Source organism: Empidonax traillii, unplaced genomic scaffold, assembly GCF_003031625.1.
Source record: "Empidonax traillii isolate 1590-97213 ecotype Southwest subspecies unplaced genomic scaffold, ASM303162v1 scaffold1115:size468604, whole genome shotgun sequence".
Taxonomy (NCBI): Eukaryota; Metazoa; Chordata; class Aves; order Passeriformes; family Tyrannidae; genus Empidonax; species Empidonax traillii.
Genome location: NW_020956308.1, coordinates 236,709 through 260,509, shown reverse-complemented (window position 1 = coordinate 260,509; position 23,801 = coordinate 236,709). Strand labels below are relative to the sequence as shown.

General features: G+C 39.0%; 1 protein-coding gene across 1 annotated transcript in view; it reads right to left on the bottom strand.

The window, feature by feature from the left end:
- Positions 1-569: 569 nt before the first annotated feature.
- Positions 570-23,801, bottom strand: part of LOC114068709 (glutamate receptor ionotropic, delta-1) — a 248,750-nt gene continuing 225,518 nt past the window's right edge. The window contains exons 13-15 of the mRNA XM_027905054.1: positions 22,931-23,171; positions 2,766-5,636; positions 570-2,707 (exon numbers count right to left, since the gene is read on the bottom strand). Coding sequence (XP_027760855.1) covers positions 5,208-5,636; positions 22,931-23,171 — 670 coding nt within the window. The 3' untranslated portion in view covers positions 570-2,707; positions 2,766-5,207. The remainder of the gene's footprint in view (positions 2,708-2,765; positions 5,637-22,930; positions 23,172-23,801) is intronic.

Sequence of the window (23,801 nt, the reverse complement as noted above, 5' to 3'; positions counted from 1 at the left end):
ACGGCCTGAAGTTACAACCAGCATTAAAGGATTTCTAATCAAGCTATCTAATATCAGTTTTAGCAGGGATAAGTCAGTTAAGTAGTACTTTATAAGTGCACAATTAAAATCAAAACGTTATAAAACTCCTCTAATAAGGCTGCCAGTAAATTTAGGAGAAAATAAAACTCAGTAAAATCTGAAACCTTACACGTTATTTGCTTCTGTTATTGGTTACCTTACCAGCCTGAAGAAGCCACATTTCTATTCTGCGTCCCACCGATCTGAACACCAGCAAAGCAGTGTCCTTATCCAGGAATTCAGAGACACATGCAGCCAATACTGCTAAGCCAGGATGCTGACCCAAACCCTGAGAAGTGAGAGGTTTATGGGTAGCTGATTGAGGCTGATTTTTCCCAGCTGCAGACCTGAACAGCCCTTGGGAGTATCTCCCAGCCAGCAGCCCACAGCTGGTTTGGGTGCAAATCACTGATTGAAGCTGATTTTCCCCAGCTGAGTCACAATCAAGCCAAAAAACAGGCATCACCAAAGAAATTATTCCAACTCTTAAATAATATAACAACTGTTTCTGGTAGAACAAATGCTGTTTTTATTTGTTTCCTAAAAATTAGGGAAAATAATAATTAGCTGAGGCAACTGCTTGTATGATGGAATTGAGGCTTCTCATACAAGTAATACAGCTTTGCTAAACATGAGTTGTAACCACCCTTTTCTCCCTCCCCCTTCACCACGTTTGTTTTTACCTTTAATTTTGCTTCTCTTCAGAGTTTTCTTCAGACTTTCTCCTTGCATTCCCCAGGGTTGCCAAAGGATGTGGATTCTTTAAGAAATTTCCAACAGGGTCCCCCAAATGTGTTGTGTTTACATTTATGTCATTCTTTAGCTGCTCATAATGTAAGTTCAAGTCAGTAAAGCAAAATAAAACAAGGTCTGAGCACTGTAATTGCTGTATTGCCCCACTAACATGATTTTCTCTCAATGCTCCACTTGTCACCAACTCAACAGCTTTAAGCCTATCTTAAAGGAGAGCTATACCTAAATTTGAACAGACTTGAGGAAGAAATTTTTTCTCTAAGCAATTTTAGCATACAGTTTAAGCTGTAATCCGTGTTACGTGCTCAAAATTTTAATAAATGTTGCTCTTTCTGGTTCATTTTTGAGACTCTCAGAACTTTTTCCTTTTCGGAGCTCTTGCTGAGTACAAGTCATGGAAAGCTCTCAAGTTTAATACTAAGATCCAAACCTTCACCTGCTGAAACTCAGTAAGCTTGACCCACTCACTGGAGGGATACTGATTTACACAGGTGAGAACCCAGGTTTAAGTGTTTTATTCTATCAGCAGACTGAGAAAAAGTGAGTTGTTCCGCTGAGATTTCCTCGACAGTGCAGCAATGGTTATCAAAGCAAGGCAGATACTGGGAATTTTACTTTGCAAGACAAGTATTGCACACATGTAGTAACTCAGCATAAGGATGTTCTATCGAGTTTCAACTTTGGAATTAGAAAGTACAATTACTCTTTTTCTCCACTGCGATAGGAAAACATGACATACTAAGGAGGAAGAGCAATGCATTCTTCAGATTGAAAGCAGATTGTCCGTGGATTGCAAGCAAATAGAAGAAACGGAGTCACATTTTTGTAAGAAAATAATTTCTAAACTAATGGATTGATAGAACAAGACACACTACAAGTGCTGTGCCACAGATGTCAGCTTTGTGAAAGGTCATCATCAAAAGAGCACGACAAAAGGAAGGTATATTTCATGTACAATCGCCTTTGCAATGTAAACATCCCAGAGAAGCTAGAATATTTGAGATCATACATTACTCCCTTTTTTAAGTTTAGTCAGGGGAAGTTCCATTTGAAAATCAAGGGCACAGTTTGGTCTGCAAAGTTTTCAGAAGTTTCTTCAGTTTTTCTATTTCAACTTGCCAGATATTAAAAGTGAAGGGTCAAATCTGCAGGTGGTGTAAATAAGCACAGCTCTGTGAGAGCTTTCAGCTTATGCTCATTTACATCACATGGAAATTATACTTCTCACTTCTTCTGTGACTAACTGCACATAGATATATATATATGCATGTGTGTGGTGAATATATATTATATAGAAAGTGAATGCTTTGATCTGTCAAAAGGAAGATACAAATATAAAACAGGAGACAGGATATGAAAAACATACATTCTCCATTTACTTTGAAAAATGAAAGTCATGGGGATAGAAACATTGTTTATGTTCAAGGAGAACCTGGTGATTTGCTTAAATAATCTAAAACCAAACCACTATCACATGAAGGATTTAACAGCTCCCTGTCAAGCCTGATAGGCTCAAGCTATGACTTGCTAACTTTTATATAAACAAATAACTAAGGCAGTGACAGATCCATCATAGATCCCTACTTTTACAGTATAGACCCTGGTGCAGCAAAGCGCTCAAGACAGTTAACTTAAAGCAACTGAATAGTCCCAGGGAGGTTGGCAAGCTCACTCACCTGCTTAAACTTAGGCACATATTTAATTTGAGACGTGCATTTTAAATGCATCGTTAATCAGCGAAGCACTTCAGCCTGTGCATAAAGCAGCTGCTTTCTAGAGGACTTACTCACGTGCCTAAATTCTTTACTGAATGAGGGCTCCGTGGTTTGATTCTTCAAGATCCTGATCATCTTAGATGTAAAGCTACAAAGTACTCCAACAGGCGAGTCACATTCTATGCATAAGTGAGATCTAACGTTGTTTGTAAGTTAAACCAGACTTCCAAACTTTACAGCAAGACTAAGCCAGGAGGAGAACACTGAATACAAAGAATGTTAAAAAGTTAATCCCCAAAATAAACTGTATTTACCATTTGCCCCACAAATGCAGCTCAGTTAAAGTTATCCAGTATAACCAAGCCCAAGTTTGCAGATTGCACCCTTGTAGCTACTCCAGCATCTCCTTGCACCTCTTCTGGAGCATGTTCCTCTGCTACTGCTAAAATCCCAAACTGGTAATAAAACCAAGAGATTTTTTCAAATGCAAATAGTTGCACGCTTTCTCCTAAGCATCTTTACGGATTCCTGTGTGTGCATAGTCTTATTAGTGTAGCTATTTCTGCCATAACTAATTAGTGTATTCAAGGAAGAATTTTTTTCCTGTGGCCACAGGTTTGTTAAGATAACGATAAGAAAAAGTATGACAAGAAAATAAAGAAAAAAATCCCAAAGTCTGTGAGACAAGTCTCTAAATAGGATAAATCTTGTCAGCTGACTAGAGCATTATTCATTTTTAATTAGTTTGAAGCAAATAGTGCAATTTGTGCCAAGCTGCAAAATCACAGCATCTTCAGGAGGAAACGGCTTGTCAGGAGAGATAAATTAATTCCTGTAAGAGTACTCCTTCTATAAGCTTTCCATCAATATTCCTCATTTAAAAAGTAGTGTGCTGAGTATGCTCTTCCATTAGGCTGGTTTTATGTCACAGTTTGACTTTTCCTCCCTATTGCTTAAACTAGAAATGTAAAAATTTGGGGACTCTAATCACCTCATAAATATACCTGTTGTGTAATTATGCAAATCAAATTAGGAGCAGTCAATGGAATGTTTATTTATCAAAAAACCTGACCCAGATTGCCTGCTGACTTTCTTGGGATGTGAAAGCATTTCTACCTCTCTTCAAACGGAATTTTTCACCTTAATGTAGACAGTGATTTCGCTGCACCAGGTTCTACAACCTTTTCCAAATAGCAGTGTTCTAATAAAGTGAAGAAATCCAGCTGGGAAGGGAAATTACAACCTAGTTATAGGGATACATTTGAGAAGACACTAAATTATCCCCATTTTGAAAGAGAGTGATGGTCCATTAAGCATAGGTGGGGGAGCAGGGAGCCGTTATGTTTGGCATTCAAGCTACTATTTGGGAAGGAAACAATGTGTTAGGTTTTGATTTTTTTTCTGTCATATGAAATTACAGTGGTAATATTTGCAGAACAAGACATTAAATTGGCTATATGGGTTGCTCTATCTTTGTTCTCTGTGTTTCATAGACAAAAAAAAATGTTTTGTTTTTTTTTTTTTTTTACAGCCATTTCTACCACAATTATAGATATGGCTACAATAAAATGTTTCTCTTTACAAAAATAATGGAAAAAGAAAGCAGAGCTGTGCTTATAGTCATGAGCTTAACCTTGCCATTCAGGGATATGACTTCAACAGAGAGCATTGCATCCATTATGCAACAAATTCATTGAAATCTTAAAGAAAGAAATGGCACCAGAGGGCACAGTCATTGCAATGCCATTATCTCCTGCCCTTACAGTTCTTCCTTGCCTCACTCCATTGGTTCCTCCCCATTTTCAGTCATGTACACAAGAAAAAAAAAAAAAAGCGTAGCAGTTTTTCTTGAAAGCTGTCCCCTTAACCTAAAACATGTTGTTCATCACAGGGTTTATATATATATATAATATATACCTCATAATATATATAATATATATTATATATATGTATAACAAAACACAGAGAGTTAAACAGAAAGAGCCACACAGCAGAGTAGACATGTAAAAAAACCCACAATCCAACAATCCTGTGCTTAAACTTAGAAACTGTGTGGAAGTTTAAATCCTTGTTAGAAGAAAAAATTCTCTTTTTTTCTTTTTTTTTTTTTTTCCTGTTTATTGTTGGTTGGATTTTAGTTATAATTCACCTTTAAAACATTTGTTACTGCTATGCTAATACCAGCTGTTAAGTTCTGCAAGTGAATTGTCATCTTGACTATAAAAGAGGGTTCTGGGAAAAGGAGAGATTTGAGCATGGTGAATTTTTCTAGCAAGAAACAGACAATTTTTTTGCTCTTAAAAACAAACAAACAAACAAACAAACCTGTAAGGGAATAAGTGTTGAAATCCATGGAAAAAAAGAAAAGTATGGCCCTCAGTCCCAGTAACAGGTCTTCTTTGGCACTTGAGAACAACCACAAGTAGTTTGCCTTTTTATTCATATAGAACAAAATTTACAAAGTCATTCATACATTTTGTTTGTTTTTTGTTTTGTTTTTTACTTACTTCGAAAATTGGGAATATTCAAAATACACTTTTACCCCACTTCATTCTTTCATTATTTACAAGTATATACAAGAAAAACGTAAGAGTTTGTTCGCTTTTTTTTTTTTTTTTTTGTTCCTTTTAAATTTTTTGTATTAAAAAGCTCTGCTGGTTGTTTTACTGTTTGTTTTCGTCATATGGATGTTCCATGCGAGGGCTCCATCGCTTCTGGAATGACTCCCCCCGGCACGGACTGGAATGACATTGGGATGGGGGTTTTCACGGGGCTCTGACGAAATAGTCCTCCGTTTGGTGACCTGTGTTTGCACTGTATGGAGGGCATGGTGGCTGAGCTGCTCAGGGGCAGCGGCAGGTTGCTGCCAGAGGCAGCTGTGAGTGTCCTGCTGGCACCATGCGTTGTCTGTTCTGGTAAAAAGGTGGTGACAGACAGTTGCGTGTTCTGGTACTCGCGCACGGGCTCCAGGGTCTGGGCTGGCTGCATGCCACCGATCTCCAGGGCTGAGATTTCAATGGACGCCGGAGAGATTTGCTTGTGGGCTATGTCTTCGTCAATTAAACTGTTCATGCGCCTGTGGACCTGCTCCAGATTCACTTCTTTGTCCTAGTGAGGAAGAAACCAGAACAATCAGTCCAAACACAATCTCCAACCCCGTCTGGCCCCCCCTTCATTTCGTGTGTGTGACCGGAGTTGCTGATCAGTCGTTACATCACTTTGATTTCATCTGTGCCCATGCAAAACCTCAAGGTCTGCCCAACATCTCCAGCTGCAAAACACACTGAAACTGTTTTTAAAACACCAGCTCAATCTCAGCCTGTAGAAGACCCTGTGTTGCCAATCCCATCCTCCTTGGAGGTAAACAGATGGCTGTGGTTCAGCTAACAGGATCTGGCACCAGGACCAGCACATCCTTTGCTCACCTCGCACAAGCTGGAAAAAAAAGCATATGCCAGACAAACAAGCAAAACTGGGATTCCAAATCCCGATAGGCAGCTCACCACCTTGTAACCACATGACAGCTCACCACTGTCTCATCCATATGCGGTGTATTTTCTAAAGAGCACATCAGTAAAACATGTCAGTAAAAAACCCGCTAACTTCACGGTAGTTGCTTCATTATTTCAAAATCTACTACCCAGGGGCTGGGGTGGTGAAGACTTCTTCCCTTCCCATTAGGAAGACCTTGGTCACCCATGTGGCAACATAGCCCTACTGGAGCAGCACTGGGAGAGACCTAATCTGGGAATCCTTGGGAGGGGACCACATACTTGCGTTCTGAACAGTTGCATGACCAGCTGTAAGCTGTCTGTCACCTTGACACATCGTCTGGAAGAAGCCTGTCTGTGGTCAAAGCTTGGGAAAACAATGCTGGTCTTTATAACATCCTCTGAAAAAATGTTGCCTAAGGTTTCCAGACTGGTCTCTTCAATAGGCTTTCAGGACCACTCACTCAACATGTTTTAGCTTCCACGAGGAAATATAGAAGAAAAAGTTGCCTTTAAAGCCCGAAGCAGCAAAGACCTGCAATGGGCTGTTTATCACCTCAGCCCAGCATTCAGGATGCTGAAATTGGAAAGCAACAAAACTGGCAGGGTAAAGTCAACCACCTGGGATGCTGTATAACTGAATTTTAACAGCTAGCATTGAATTGCCAGTAAAAAGGTATTGTATTTTATCATTTCTCTACATTTCATAAAGCACAGCTATGATCTGCAGTTGTAGTTATTTGATGCAAGTGTAACATACAGCAGAATAGCAGCAAAGCATCCATCTCTAAAAACCCAGCAACCCTGGAACTGGAAAAATTCCCCTCTCTGACAGAAACCTGTAATTACATTGGGCAGCCAGCAAGACCCCAACCTAGGAAGTAGGACTACCCGAAAATGTTGTGTTCCATGAATCCCTGACTGCCCAAAGTCAGTGTGTGCTTAGATGTTGGTTAAACCCAACACCAGCAATCTTACTGGTTCACGCCAAAATCTCGGCTCTGGGAACAGAGAAGTGTCACTGCCACTCACTCCTCGTAATCTTTCACCACTGGTGTTTAGGTAGAGAAGAGAGAATTAAAATATTATTCCAGTGGCATATGCTAAGCAATTTTGCTTCCACCTGTAAATTAAAAAGTCAACTCCAAAGTCCTTGATTCCAGTCAATGTCAACTACAGATTTGATTCTAACCTTGTGATTTACCACCACTTCTACATTACTCAAGAACTGCTGAATTGCTGATCCCTGCATGGATTTTGAAATGAATTATCTTACATGATGTTGAGTCCCAACCTGTGTCCTTAGCTTAGGCCAAGTCCATATTGATTTCAGTTGGAGTGCCACTGGCTCACAGTTACAGGCCTGAGCTGTATGTTGCAACTTCTTCGCTTATCATTAAAAAATTAATTCCGATTTAATTTACATCACAAGTACGCCAAAATCCCAATGAAGCTCCCAGAAACCCAGGGAATAAAATCTTCCTTACCAAAGGAACAGCCTATTTTTCTTAAAAATGCTGCTTTTTCAGCCAAATCCTCTAATCAGATAATTTTGAGTTGAAGAAAATAAATGGATAATAAATCAAATAATGAACTTTTTTGACATAAAGGGATCACACAACACTTGATCAGATAAGCCCTCCAGCTTCATTAAGGCCTACTTTCCAACAACCATATATGGCCTGCCAGGCTCTTCATTCAATACATTAGACAATTAACTCAGAGGCTCTTTCATGAACTCTGTAGCTTGGTAAATTAAGGATTTGTGGTAGAAGCCAGACGATTACATGGATTTATTCATAATTTCCTTTGTTTCTCTTTCTTGAAGTAAAATTGTGGACTGCGGACAAGTATGAGACAAGTTTTTATATTATTCGCTGATGAGAAGAAGGGCTCGACCTCTATGGGTAGCTTCCTTTTATAGAGATGTCCAGCCACTTATAGCTGCATTTTCCTCACCTTCCTGCCAACAAAAGCTTGCTGCAAAGCTCTGCTTGTCCACAAACCAGCATGTATGATGGTACCTTTGTCTCAGGAAGCTAACTCCCAGAAGCCCGTTATATAATCCTTCTTTAGGTACTCTGTGTTATTTATTTTCTAAATAATGTTGCTAGCTTTGATTTACACTCCTAGTTTGGAGTCTAGTTATCTGGGACCCATATTCTTGTCAAGTCCCTAGTACAAGACAAAACAAAATAAAACCAAACAAAACAAAAGAACTCAGGGTAGAACTGAGCAAATATTAGAACAAATTTTCCTAAATGAGACTTTGGAGAAATGTTCATGACTCATTTACATTTTTCTGAGCTTTTGCCAAGTACTAATGCCTTCTTCGGATCATTTCAAGGGAAAATATACATCACCATTTTATTTGCATTTGAATTTTTCAACTGCAAGTACATCCTCAGTGCATTCCATCTTGCTTTGCTATGGGGACAAATATAACGTGACTTGGATAAAGCCAAGCCAGAGGGAAAGGTAGAGTTTCAATAATTGCAACATGTAGCATTAACTGTTTGCAGAGTAAAAATACATTTGTGAATGAAACAGGTTCTTCATTTGGAGCATCTGTGCCCAAAGGGTCATAAAATTCAAGGCATGAATTAATCCTCACTTTGTATTTAGCTTAGCCCTTCCAACATGAAAGCATGAAGAGCCACAGATGGGATGCTGTTAACAGGCATCTCCTGGTCCAGACCACAGGGATTATTAAGGACCACATTATTTGGAATGTTCCCCTCCATTGGCCTAACAGGTCTTTTCTTCTACTGTAGCATTCCTCAGAAAATGGTAAATTTGCAGTTGCTTATGTTTCACAACAGAAACTTACGCTAAATGTGCTAAAGTTTCCATTCTCAAGAAAAAATAAAACCCAAATTCCTGCATACAGACATCCCATTCTACCTACATCAGAACACTTCATGTAGTAAGTAGAGAAGTAAGTGCTTGGGATCTTTTTAAGAGGTAGGCGTGAGGATTTCATTTGCCTACTTCTCTTTCTTCAGCATTAAGTACAACTTTCTGGCCTTATTGAGACCAGAGAAAACTTTTTAAAGGCTTTCAACAGCTCAGGAATTCACATTATTCCTTCTTTTCATTGTCAAAATAAAATGTTTGTAAAGGTTATGGAAAACAACTTGTCTCTGAGGAATAATAAAACCACATTTTTAAAGGTTCTTCCCTTTTTCTTTGTCTTATTAGATGAAGAACAGCTAAATAACTAAATGTCAAGCTTTGTATGACACTATCTTAATGTTGAATGAATGATTTTTCGAATGCTTTAAAAAACTCTACGATAAAAATCAGAAACCCTTGAAAAGATTAGTTTGCCATTGCATACTATAAAACTGCTTTTAATCTCAAGATTTACAGAACTGAAGGTTTTGGGATAGCTTTATGTGACAAGTCAACCTTTCAGAATCTGTAAATTCTGTAAACCTAAACTTTTTTTTTCCTTTATTGTTCTTCTGGAAAATTCAGTAACAAAGCGTGTGTTATCGAATATTAATAAGCTAAATGGAAAAATGATTAAATACCAATAAAGCCAGAAAAAAAAATCCTAAAAGTTATGACATTTTGATCCCTTTTCATCTCAGTGTTTAGTTCTCTAATCCTCATTAAATACGAGTAATTTGATATAATTTTTAAGAACTTGGGTTGCATCTTTTTTTCATTTCCCGAGGCTTTGTCACCTTAATTGTGAAATGGTAATGTAAGCATTGAAGAAGATTTTCAAGGTTTCTGCTGCTGTAACTGTTCTCTATTCTTGCATCCCTCTATGATAAAATTAATGAACTAAAATTAGTAAAATACTACAAATGAATACCTCGAGGCTTGGAGGTATGGGGAATGGCACAGGAACCAGACCTGGCAGCTGGATGAAAAACAGGCTCTGGTGAGATGGTTTTGTAGCACAGCGCCCTGCCTTAGCCAAGGAGAGCCCCGTGGGGGAAGCCCGACTGCTGCTCTTCACAAAGCTTTCTGCCTTCAGCTCTACTCAGCCTGAGTGAGGCCTCTCCAAGAGCTGAATGAATGAGCTCCAAGCTTAATACCTCAGTGTCTGTGACAGACATGTCACCAAAGGTTGCTCCTCTTTCTTTTTTGCACTTAATATATAAAATTTAGTTAATATTATAAATCTGTCACATCTCAGATGTTTCACGACAGTTCACTTTTCATCTATGGCTACACTGGATAAATGTATATGTTTGTGTTGCCATAAGAAGATAAAATATTTCTCCTTTGCTGGCTTCATAATTCTGTTTTCAATATTAATGTTGTACTCCAAATAGATCAGTTGAAGAAATTAATCAGTGAAGGGAAGAGACGTGTAAGGAAAATGAATTATACATACAGGCTTATCCTCTGCAGGCTTAAGGAAAACAGCTAACCAAACATTGCTCCTGGTCAGGAAATTATCTTATTCATAAATACCAATTGAAATGTCATTCTTCCCCAATGAGCTTGAGTTCTGGAAGGGTGATTGAAGGGCACGTTTCTGATACGTCCCAAACACTCGATGGTGAGTGACAGGTTCAGTGGCCTGTGACTGACAGCAAGAGCACACCCTGGCAACCGCTGGAGTGGATTTGAAAAATGCACACCAGAATTACCTGGGAATGATTAAACCTGCGGGACCACACCTGCAACCAACTACAATTCCCTTTCAGGACTAACTAACTTTGGCCTTATCGCGCAGAGAGAAAACATGGCAAGATATAAATGCAGACAGGATGATTTACAGAGTAATCAATATTTTTTTTTCTAGCTCATTTTCTAGGACTTTTGAAAGTGGGTTCTAATCTAATAAAAGCCCATGGGCAGTGATATTGAAAGAATATGAAACTGCTTGGGAGGTCTGGAGTCAGTTAACATGATCAAATTCAAGAGATGTCTCACTGTGTGTTGAAAAGGAGCTACTGGCTAATGTTTTCCAGAAATTGCCTACATCACTCTAAACACTATTAATTAAAAGGTAATACTGCTCAGCTGACAGGTTGCAACACTTGGGATTTTCCAAAGGGAAGATTTTTGAGAAAAATATTTTTATTAAAGACTCCCTTGTGGCCTCTTGTTCTTACTTGTGATTTCTCTGAGCTATTAGCAGAGTTCAAGAGAAGCCAGTTGAAGACATAAAAATGCTACAAGCTGATGAAGCAGTTCCAGTAAGGCAAAAAAAGAAGACAAATGCCCCAAAAGAAGATTGAATACATGCAGAAATTTGATGCTAAAACTATGCCAAAACTCTGATCGGTTTCATCTGCATCCCACACATGCAAATAAAAGCACACTAGACTACAGAAGAAAAGACTGATGGCCCTGATCCTAAAAGAACTAGAAATTCAGAAAGGTAGCCAATATGAGCAGACAGGTTCATACAGGAAGGGACTATCATGAATGTGTCAATACCTCCCAGTCAGGTGCTGATAACTGTGGCAAGAAATAAAAGCTTGTTAATGTAATTCTTAATAAGCCTCAGGAGATATGCAGAAAATAATGCTTTTAAAATAATACAGTCTTAATGATCAATCATGATACATTTCTGGTTGGTTGGTTTGTTTCTGTCTTGGGTGACAACATGAAGGTTATCTTTTGATGAAAGGCATAAATACTAATATTACATTTTTATCCTGTGAAACAACTACTTAAAAAATAATGTAATTTTGAGATTAGGACTGGGGTTCGACATTTGAGCCACACCCCAGCCTCAGGCAGATATTCCCTCTCCTGACCTTGAGGCGGATACATGGCCAGTCTCTCTCCCATCCATATGAAAGTCCTCTTGACTCACACACGTACGTTTAAAAATACAATTATCAGAGGTCATGAGACACAGGTGATGGAAGGCACACTCTGAGGCACTTCCATGCACAAACAGACATACCACATAATTGAAAAACAAAGCAGAGAAATAAAACAGTGCAATTTCTGTGCTCAGGCACCCACAGGCTATTCTCTTCTTAGCTCAGCATTAAACCCCACAGCTCCACCCAGCTACCAGCTTCTGTCCATGGGGTTCCAGACATCATGGACTCAAACATTTATCTTCTAAAGGAGAAATGAGGCAGCAGCAGCAGCTCTGCACATGTACATTTGTTTAAGATTATTCTGAAATCCTGTATTCACCCAGGGTCATTATCATTACTTTCAGCTACAACTACTGCATATGCAAAGCTGTAATTTTAATTTATTCCAGGAGGCTCTGACAGACTGGCAAAACCAGGCATAATTGGCCTGCTCAGGAAGAAAAAGTGGTGATGATATATGTAATAGTTGTGCTGCAAAACAATGACAACACAGTTTGGTGTTATATTAATACAAATAACCCCTTTTTAATACGACTCAGCTTGCCACACTCATTATTCCAGAGATTCCTCAGTCGACAATGCAGTGAAATGCAGACAGACATGTAAACAGATGCAGTGATGATGTATGCTTGCTGTCATTAATTTAACACAGGCAACTGACCCAGTCAAATAGCACTTAATGTTACATAAAACTTGCTGAGTGGTTTCTCAAGGTACTCTGCAAGATGCTGGTTTGACCATAACAGTCCCCTATTAGAAATATGTAAAGCCACACCTCGTCTACTTGAAAAACTGCTTTTATAAATAGCACCAAGCCTGCAATCAAGCTTCTGCTCTTCTAAGTGGAAACTATGCCACATATTTTAAATTAGCAATTAAGTAAGTTATCATCTATAAAACAGATGTTAGAAGAGTGCACTGAGACGGTTGAGGTCCAGTTGGCTGTTATCTAATTGAAACAATAAAAGAAACGAAAGTTTTGCAGTGTGTTAATTGCATTCAATGTGTAATCATCTGCAAAGGAACAAAACTTCATAAAAATTATGTACAAGAGGCCACCTTGTTCGCTAGGTGATGCTCTCCTCCGCCAGAGAGCAGAAATTCCTTTGTGAAGGAACAGTAACATTCTTTTCCCTTCTAAGTAAACCTGAAAAAAAGGTGAGAAATAATAGAATACTGCAAAGATGACGTTAATGTGATACAAAATTGTTTCAAATACATTGCCAAAGTTTATTCCCACTGACCTATGGCCCGAAAATAGGTGAAAGAAAGAAATTATTACCAAAGGCCTAGAGACCAAAAAAGTAACAGTGACTTGCCACAGAATTTGTACAAGTAGCAAGGACCTTCCCAAAGCAGTTCATACCTTCCCATACCCTTACCCAGGTTGGATTCACCTAACCTGAAATCACATCTAACCAGGCATGTAACTCTTAAAGGGGGCTGTAACTGTCCTGTGGTTCCTTCCAGTGAGCCTTGTCCAGAAATGCACTGACCAGTGAGCTCCCCAGCCAGCCATTGAAGCTGACCATGAACACCAACTAAACCACCTAAACCTCTCTCTTTGTTTTACTTGTCCTCTTCAGCTGCAGTCCCCCACTCTGGCACTGTGTGAATCAATATGCAGGACACAGCACCAATGGGAGAACATTGCACTTGAGGTGACAGCAGCAGCCCACAGTCTCCTCCAGTGATCTACTCCCACATTCACCACAATCCATTAACCAAGTGCAATCACAGAGAAACAGTCTAGTCCTCACAGCTCACAGCACGCTCAAACCTGCAAGGTAAGAGGCTGTGACAGCATTTTCATTTGTTACTCAATACAAAAGGGGACACTCGGCCTCATGCTGAGGTATTCAAGCTTTAAAATCCTTACCAGCCTTGGTTCTCAAGATGGTAACCCAGCTACAAAGAAAATGAATGACTGGTTCACATTATACAAATATTTCCACAGTTTTTATGAGGTTAAAAATATACAGGACAGTAAGAGAATGCACAGAAACACACTTTTAACACAAGCAGCAAAATGCAGTACAGAATGAGTGCTGGTGGATGAGCATGCCCAGGTCTCTGCAAAGGAACTCTTGGGAGAAAGGAGAACTTGCAACCGGAGAAACCTTTACGGTGTGCACACCACAAATATTGTAGTTACAGGCACTTCCAGCAACACAAAGGTGAGGTTCAAGGGGAGTTCCGGGGAGAGGTAAAGATGAGGAGAAAACTATCAGGTACTCTTCTGTGCAGGCATTTTCAACAAGAAACCGATTATCTGTAGGTTTATTATAAATTCTCACCATGCTTCTGAGGCCCAGCCTCACATCATTGGCCATCTCCAGATGGAAAGGTAAAGGAAGATGTGGGGAGAAAAAAAAGAGTATCAAGATAGTGAGGCTAATAATTAATAGTTCTCTCTTTTCAACATTTACTTCTTATTTCTTATGCTTCTGGTCTGAAATAGCATGGCAACATAAGAGGATGGCTCTCAAGAGGGTGGTGCTTTCAGAATTTGACTACATCTAAAATTGCCCTGTGAGGTGACAGATTACTCTTTATGAAGTAAGAATTAAATTCATGAACATTCCATTCCAAAATTCACTAAAAATTAATGGATTCTTTGCATTGCTTTGCACAGCTTTTTAATCCTAAATTATTATCTAGTCCATAAGGGATGTAATTTTTCACTCTAGTGAGCCCAAAGCAAAGCACTGCTATCCCCTAACAGTCTGATTTACTCTACTGGAGCATCAGGCACAACAGATTGCTCTACATCCTCATTCTTCACCATTCCAGTCTAGTCAAATCCAAATCTCAGAAGTTCCCATTTTTTTTCCTATTATGTCAGAAGTAGGAGACTTGACACAGGAGACAAAGAATTGCTTCTACAACCTGTTAGATGCTCAGTGATTGTTGCCTTACAAAGCCTCTCCTCTTCACTCCAGTTATATGAAAACCTTAAAAAAACTCTTACTCCTGATTATTAGCCACAATTTTTTTTTTTTTTAATTTAAAACTGAATTTTGAAAAGATTTCTGCGCCCCCATTCGTGGCTATGTTTTGGCAACTGCCCAAGCTTCTATTTTGACATAAGAAAAGATATGATCAGCCAAATCATTAAAATAGATCAGCATAATAAAAATCTGGTCACCAGCTTCCCAGAAGAGAACTCTTGCATACTGAATAATTCTGAAGAAATAATACTTGGTATATTGAGCCAGTTTGAGCAGCTCTTTTCTATATATGGGTTTATAAATATGGTCCTGAACTTATGGGAAATCATAACCAAACCACTGATTATTTAAAAAAATATATATTTTCCACAGTATTGATATCCGTGATAATTAATATTTTGCTATTATTGACCATAGGTTATTTCACATACTATAAAATTGTTTAAATTAAGTGGATAAAGAGATTTATAAATTGCCTGTTAATATTATTGCATGGCAAGGTCAATCATCAGCAAATAGCTTCAATGCACATGTAACTTCCAGTTTCTGCTTTATACATCTTGGTTTCAAAGCAATTGCAGTTTGATCCTATACTACTAAAAAGAATGGAAGTGTTTTGGTGATCTGGGTGAGATCAGGATACACATCTTATTTATTTTTATGTACATGTTTAAACGCTTAGTCAGATCAACACCTAAGGCATTTTTCAAACCACAAAAATGTAAAAGAAATTTGAGAAAAAGGTCACATTTTATGTTTTTTTTTATTTTAAACTTTTACTGATTTTGTTATTTTACACCCCCTTCAAAAAGTCAACTTTAAAATAGCACTGTAGGCTGAGATAAAACATACAAAAATTAGCTCTGTAAACAATGTGTGAAGAATCTAAAAGAATCTGACACATTAAGCCTCCAATTCAGTAAAACACAGAAGCTCATGCAGCACATGAGTAGCCTCAGAAGTTCTCTGGGATAGATGATGTAATGCAAACTAAGCAAGTATTTACACTCATTACCAAACTGAAACTTTAAACAGGTTATTTCTTTTTTATTTCTCTGCTTGGCAACATTCATTTTTTGATGTTGGATTTCTGTCAGATAATTTTTTTCTCCCCTAAGATTCATGCCAAGTAAACCCAGATTACATCCCTAAGAATCCCATTAGCAGGGTTTTCTCACATGACTGCGAGAAAAATTAAACCAAACAGAAAAATCCCTTCCTTGCAGTTATGGAAATACGCTGGTACCAAACTGAATTGCTTCAACACTGCCTTGGGTAGCAGTGTCATAAATTATGGGGATGACATGTCACCTCTAAATCCATTACAGCCTTGACTGAAATCTATGGTGATCAATAGCAAGAGTTGACTGATTTCATTGGACTCTGGCTGTGCACACTGCCCATGACCAGATATTACAGAATATCTGCTTCACTGCAAGGCACTTCCAAAGAGAAAATCTTGTTTCTTCACTCATGTAAAAAGCCAACACAGAGTTAGTTAAGATGCCCTTCCAGCTATTATCAGTTTCTGTACAAGGTAATTCATATATTATATACTCCCCTGTTCTTTTTTTCCTTTAACTGATTCTTCCAGCTTATATTTTATCATCAAACAACATTAAACTTTGCATTCTGGGTTGACTGATTCCTAACACCGCTTTGCTGATTTAAAAATGCTAGTTAAATGAAGTTTCTCAGCTTATTATATTCAAAGCCAGTTTGAAACTGAATTTCTAGATGGCATTAAAATGCATTATTTTGCCAGTGTTTGCGTGATTTATTTTCCCCAAAAAACTTTATTTATTCTTAGAAAAGTAGAATACAATACAGTGGTACAAACAAATGATAATTTATATGCAACTGAGCAAAAAAATGTACAAAGATTTCAGACATGTCATTAAAATACAGAAAAAAATAACTTAAAATAAAACCAAGATAAAATATAGAGAACATGCAATGAAGGGAAAATAAAATATCTGTTTGATGATCTCATGTTTCCTTTCACTTTCAAAAGGAACCATCCTGGGGGGGAATCAAATTGTCAGAATAAAAGGTAACACCACAAAGGAGAGAAGGTAAATGAAGTGACAAAGAAAAAGACAAGGAAAGTGAAAATAATGGTGAAAGCAAGAGACTCTTTAATCATCAAAACCAACACTGCTGACACCATGCTGCAGGTAGAGAAGCCTCTGTTGCCATGGAATAATATCTGGTGGGAGAACCTAAGTGAGATGAATATGGTGCAAAACACAACTCTTAGCAGTGACAAATTTTGATCCATTGGACTCGTGTCTGCCAGCTCAAACTTCCATTTCTAAGGTACACTGAGTTTCAGGCTCTTCTAATACAGAGGAGAGTTTTAGTGGGTAACTTTCATGACTGCTAAAGCTAAAAGTATGGATTTTTGAGGTAGGCTGGAATCTGCACATCACTGGACATGGAAACAAGGGAACTTAAGGCAGATCACACAAGGCTGTCCTGGCCAGAGATACAGATTTTCTTCCTTTCATCCTGCATGCTGCCAAGATATTTGTGATAGTTTTTAGAGTAATTTTGCTACCTCCCCACTATCCTATAGAACTTGCAGAGTCTAGACTTTCTGAGATTCAATACATTTAAAACATTATTAAGCTGGAGTAGCAAGAAACAGGAATTATAAGATGCTGTTTCTAGCACACGAGTCAGTTCCCACTCTGGACAGTACCTGAATTGCTGCCCTGTTTTAATAATTTAAAAATAAAAATAAGAACAGAAAAGTGAAAAGAGTCTACTGAACAAAATGGTTTTGCAGAAGCAAGAGAGAGTTAACGAATAGCAAACTAAGCTGTGCGGACCATGATTGTTAATAAATTATAAACTTGACACAAGTTAGGAGACAATGACTAGTAGCGACTCATGAGATGGAAAACTATGCTATTTCTTACCCAATAAAAATCCAAAATCTTCTTACAGTATAGAATCGCAAACACTCATATTGCTAGGAATAGCACAGAAGGTTGGGGAAAAAATAGATTTCTGATTTATCCTATACATTATCTGAGCAAAGAAAGAATCAAACCAAGAATTTCTTAGGGTCATTCAAACTTTTTCTTTCAAGAGCCATGGTAACTATAAGTGAATCACCTTTTAGGAGAGATGCAACAAGAATCAGTTCCCAGAAAAAAAAAATCTTCTGTGATTAATTTTGTTTTATGTGGGAGTTGCCGTTTCTTTTTAAAGAATACACTTCATGCACAGTGAAAAATATGGGAATTCAACTTTCTTTCCATGAAGAGTAAGATATTTTATCTTTGCTTATAAGTTTCCATTGTTTTGTAGTATGTGAATGAACGCGGAGTGATTCCTTAATAGTTCTGAAGAGATCTCAGAAGTAATAATCTTCAAGAGGAATAGCACATCACACTAAGACATAGCTGATAAAGCACAGAGGATGCTGGGGAGCCCATTGCAATAAGCAGCTACACTTGATCATAATGGCAATGGAGATGTGAAAACTGTCTTTCATTCTGTCAAATGGAATAAAAGATACCAACAATCTGATGATGTGGCAAAGCCCTTGGCAGTTAAATGATCCAAATTACATTATAGCTTACTCATTTTGTGAAATAAATGCATAGGACTTGCACAAAAAGATATAGAACTCCAGAGATAATTGTTAAAAGCTCAACATTTATGTGGTACCAAGGTTTAACAACTTTATCTGATTGCTCAGTTATTTAAAAGGGACATAAAGTGACTGAGCAGAGACTCCACAATAAATACTAATTTTTTTACAATTCCCCAATTTTCTGAAGCTTATCAAAGTTAAAAGATTAGGTATCAGTATTGCAGGCTGCGCAGCAGCTGAGTAAATTCAATTTTTTAACACACAGAGACAGATGTATGAGCTGGCTAAATTTCACTGTGGATATAGGACGGCTGTGTATTGACAATTAGGAGAAAATCTGTTGTGGAAAAGATAACTAAGTTTCTCTTAATTAGAAATTAAAAAAGACAACTTGAGCCCTAACAGAAGAATGTGGCATGACGTTGCAGATATACATTTTTTCCTGATGTTGGAACTAATCTTTCTTTTGTTAATCTGATCTGATAAGGATTAAATGAAGAATTAATAAGGATAACATTAAGATTTGCAAATCAGAAATACTTAGAAACATTTTTATAAATCTGTTTCAAATAGAATAAAAATATTTTGTATCAACATCCTGAAAAAGAAGATCAACCCAACCCTCACTCTTCTAGCAAGAAATGTCACTGTTCTTTGGATAACACAATTGTGAATCAACGGCATTTGTGTCTTTGGGAAAAAAAAAGCAAATTCATGTTTCCTGGAAGTTTATCGTAATGAATTGACATAACAGGTAGAAAAAATATTACCTTTTTTTTTTTTATTTTTTAAATTTTGTGGGGCAGAGTTTCTTCATATGTGAATATTGTAAAAATATCACAACCAAAAGCAGTCTTCACCTTATCTAACTCTTCCTATAAAGTCTGTACAAAAGTAGATGATGTTAATGTCAAGGTCCAAGTTGTGTTGTCAGGTTTCAAAAGGCAGGCTTCCTGCTCCCCCCAGGTACACAGTCAACACTACATTCTGCACACTCATTGGAATTAAGAGCTGTGATTTATACCATGCAGACATCTGAGTCCCTGAACATCAATGTATTGGCTCAACCTAACCTCCACAAAAGCCTAAGAAATACAAAGCGGAGAAAGAAAAGACAAACAAACTGGCAAAAATCCAACACCTTAATGTCAACTGAAAACGTTTCTCCAATGCTAATGAAGGCTGTGCACATTCTTCTGACCCCAGACTTCACAGACCCTTGACATACAAAGAGTCTCTAAAAAAATGATTTCTCTCTCTCCAGCAAGATGCACACCATCCAACCCCATCATAAATCTGCCATAGCAGTTGTGCCTCCATCTTCCCAGCATCTCTGTTTTTTGAGTTGGCAGCTGTTGATGTGATACCTAGTGGCTCAGCCTACCGAGTGGCTCATGCCAACAGAGAACGTCACACGAGAGCTCTGTGAGCCACAGCAACTCCTCATTCAGTTCTGATTCCACTCCAATTTTGTACAATGGATTTATAAATCTTCTAACAGGCTAAGGGTCACAGAAGCCAAACGTTGCCACCTTCTCCTTTGCCTGGACTAGGTGACACCAAAGTCCAATGTCAGACTGCAAGAAAATCAGCCTCTTCTGTGACCCTCCACAAGCTCTGCACTCCACAGAAGAAAGTGGCTGGTAGAAAACCCAGTTCCCACAATTTCTAGGTGATATCACAACACTCATGTTTTGCCAAAGCCTTCCCAAAAGCAGAAGAAAATCAGCAGCATGACTTGAGTTTGCAGCTGTTACTGAACTAATGACTTGGCTGGAGTATCAGATGCAGCTAAGAGGCAGATTTTAATGTTCTGTGTGTGCTACATGTGCTGCAGCTCTGTTGTTATAGCTCTTGCTGTAGAAATGCCAGAAACAGTGGTAGAAATCAGATATCCTGAGCATGCTCCTCCTGGATATCAAATTCTCCTTGTGCTCTGCACCACTTCTCCTAACTCAAACAGGGGAGTATCCAGGACTCCATGCTCCCCTCAGTCCTAGATCCTGTCCTTCCCAAAGTTTTGAAACTTAAGTCTTCTAAACACATCTAAAACCTTCAACTCATGTACACCATCTCTTCTGAAACTTGTTTTCCCACCTTAATCGCAGCAGCCGTCAGTAATCCCACTTTGACATCTCCTCACTGGTAGCACATAAATAAAATATCTCTGACTCCTAATCTACAGGGAAATATCTGCTACATTCTTCTGCTAATTCAGTAGAGTGGATCTTGTGGTCACTGTGACCAGAACCCCCAGGCCCTGGTCTGCAGTGGGATCAGAGCTTAGAGTGCAACAGCAGTGTGGCTGTCACACACCTGGGCAGAGGGTCCCTAAGCATCCTGCCTGTCCATGGTGCTGGGCAGCAGTCACCCTTCCCTCTGGCTGGATCCAAAGGTGCCTCTAGCTGTTTGCCTTCCATTGCACCCAGCTGTCCCTGCCAGGGACCCCTCATTCCACCCCATCCTGCCTGCCTGGCATACCTACCACATGTTTCCCTCCTGACCAGCTTGGTTTGGCCCCATGCCCTCTCACTGGGAACATGCACTTCCTCATTCAACCTTAACACCTACTTGTGCCAGGGCTCCCACTGACTCTGCTCCCTCTCCCTCAGCAGGACTCACATCACTGATCTTTCCAGAACCAGTCCATGTGCTGTACCTGAGTTTAATTTCCCTCCTTAACCCAACCTGCTTGTGCTCCAAAGGCAGAGCCAGCCCCACACACAGTGATTTTCCCGAGCACAGCTGTACCACGTGGGTAACTTCAGTAGACTTTAAAACACAGAAGCTTAAAAGCATTCTATTGTTTGTCACAGAAACTGCAAAAGAGCAGTACAGATGTACAGAGCAACCCTGATCAAAAATGCACTGGAGGGAAAGGGGAGAAGGATGAGAAAGGGAGAAAAGATGGGATGGGATAGGCAGGGATATGTAGTACTCCTTTTAACAGTTATAAAAAGAGAAATAAAGGGGAAAGGTAAAAATAAGAAAATATTTAAACTTGACAAGACAGATCTTTTTTCAGCAATGGAAAATGAGTATTTAAAACTCCTTTCAGTGAATGAGTGAATTATTTCATCTTATATGAAACTGCGATTGAGTCATACCCTTATCTCATTCTACAAAGATACACAAAGGTGAGTCCCTGATCACAGAAAGGGGAACTCACAGCATAGTCTGGCCAGATTTGTGCTTGTGCATACGCAGCAGGAGGACCCTTCAGACAACTCCACTGTCCCTTCCCTGGCAGGCTTTCACAGTGGGCAGTGAACCACCAACCACTGGGCTTTAGGCCTTCACAATGTTGAGGTGGGGGGAACTTTGGGGATACAGCAGGAGCGACTCCTACACAGCAGCAGGGAGAAATCATGGCATCATAGAACAGTTTGGGTTGGAAGGGACCTTGATATCCTCTAGTTCTAACCCTTCCACCATGGGAAGGGATGTCATCCACTAGACCAGGTTGCCAATTTGCCAAAATTGCTTACAGGTGATAGGTATGTCAATTAGTCAAGTACTACTGCAACTTGAGAAACATAGATTAGAACTGATGGGTTACATACTATTTTCCAGCTGTAGTGCAGCTCACTGCTATTATTTGCTTGTAACAAACATCTGTTCCAAGATGAAAGCACCTACAAATGCCTCAATGTCTCCAAAATAACAAGAGGTTAGTTTGTTAAACATTTAGTATAAGTAAAGAAATACAGGCTTCATGCAAGACAGATCTGAGCATGGACTGATTATTCTATCATAGCATTGCTAACTGTTACTACTGTGCATGGAAACTTCAAACCCAAGAAAATTCTCAGAGGTATTTTTCTAGGTAAAACATGTTATACGAAGGTCAGTTTTCTCAGAGGCTCCTATTTTTAGAAATAAAACTGAATTCAAAAGAAGGGAAGCATTTAAACAGTGTCATGACAATATGGCTTATTCAATTATTAACTAGCTGGTTTATTTTTAATTGCTCATGTACCTCTTCAAACTCAGCCTAGGTCAGCCATGAAGGAAAGAAGCTACCAGATGGCTGGCAGCTGCACAGCCTGCACAGGATGGACGTGGTTCTCACAGCCAGTGGGTGGGGGCTCAGATCAGGGAAGACATTACCACAGATGGTACAACTGGGTGCCCGTGACTGGCCTCCCCGTCACTCACAGCAGAGTGGCCGAGGGCGTGTTTCTGAACTACTCTCTTACCCCTAAAGGTGGTCTCTCCAGGTCAGGGATGAGGCACAATGGTGGGGCAATGAGGGGAAGTTTGCACTGCTGCTGCCCATGCTGTATCTGCTCTACAAATAAATAGAGGACTTTAGTCTCCAGGGCCGTCAGTTTGGCACCTTCCGTGTGCACAAAAGACACATTTGTTTGTTCTTTTATTTGCTTAGAAACAACCACCCAAAAAGTTATATGCAAAGCTTAGTATGGCGAATCAATGTAAATCAAATTTATTGTATGAGAGCACCTAAAATCCCACAACTTTCACTCGCTCTCTCTTTCTTTTGTGTTTTCTACTTTTAATTGTGATAAGAATAAAAGTTATGGACCTCTTTCGGTGTTTCTTGATGACAACGGTTGCTGTTCCACCACAACTCCAATGCTGCCACCAAGCAAGCAAGAAGAAGGCCTATTGCTAAAATGCAGAAAACGCCTGCAAAACTGTGAAGCTTGAGTGCCTTCCCATCTGTCTGTGCATTGGTGTGGCTATTCAGGTCACAGCGTCCCATCCGTGGCCACCATTTCTGTTTAAGAACATCCAAATCTCCACTTTCTTGCAACTCTAGGATCCTGCAGAAATTTCAAAAGACAAGTATTATTTTCAATGATACCTTTTCACAGTTTTTTTATCTTTTCCTTATGCTGCACAGCTCTTAAATCTATCATCCCACAGCTCAAAACTCCACACCACCACCACCACAGTGTTTTATTTTTCATCTGAAACTCCACTATACCAAGACTTCTTTCTACTCACAGCAGCAGGTAAACTCCACTGGGTAACTTCAGAAAAAAAAGAGACTGTCAAAAATTCCACTGCAATGCAAACAGCATTTCCAAGGGAAATCACCAGTTAGTCATGCCTGGTCTGGCTACATTCAGCTGCAACAGCTGGTCCCACTAGTGAAATGCTCAACCCACTCCACTGCTGCTCTTCCACAATAATTTCAAAATCATGGGAGGCTAAACATGCTACTGTTTGTGCACCACTTAATACAAATCTGTTTAGGCAGAGACCAACTCATTTACTTCAGCAAATGTACTTTATTCAAAAGGATTTTACTTCAGCGCTGTTACTTAATGCCTGAATTACTGTGTTAACAGTTGCTAATTAATCATTGTTTTGTCTCTTGTGAAGTGTCCCTTCTCTGCATGAATGATTCATTTTGGATTTGGTTTGATAACTGTTTTAGCTGTTTACTA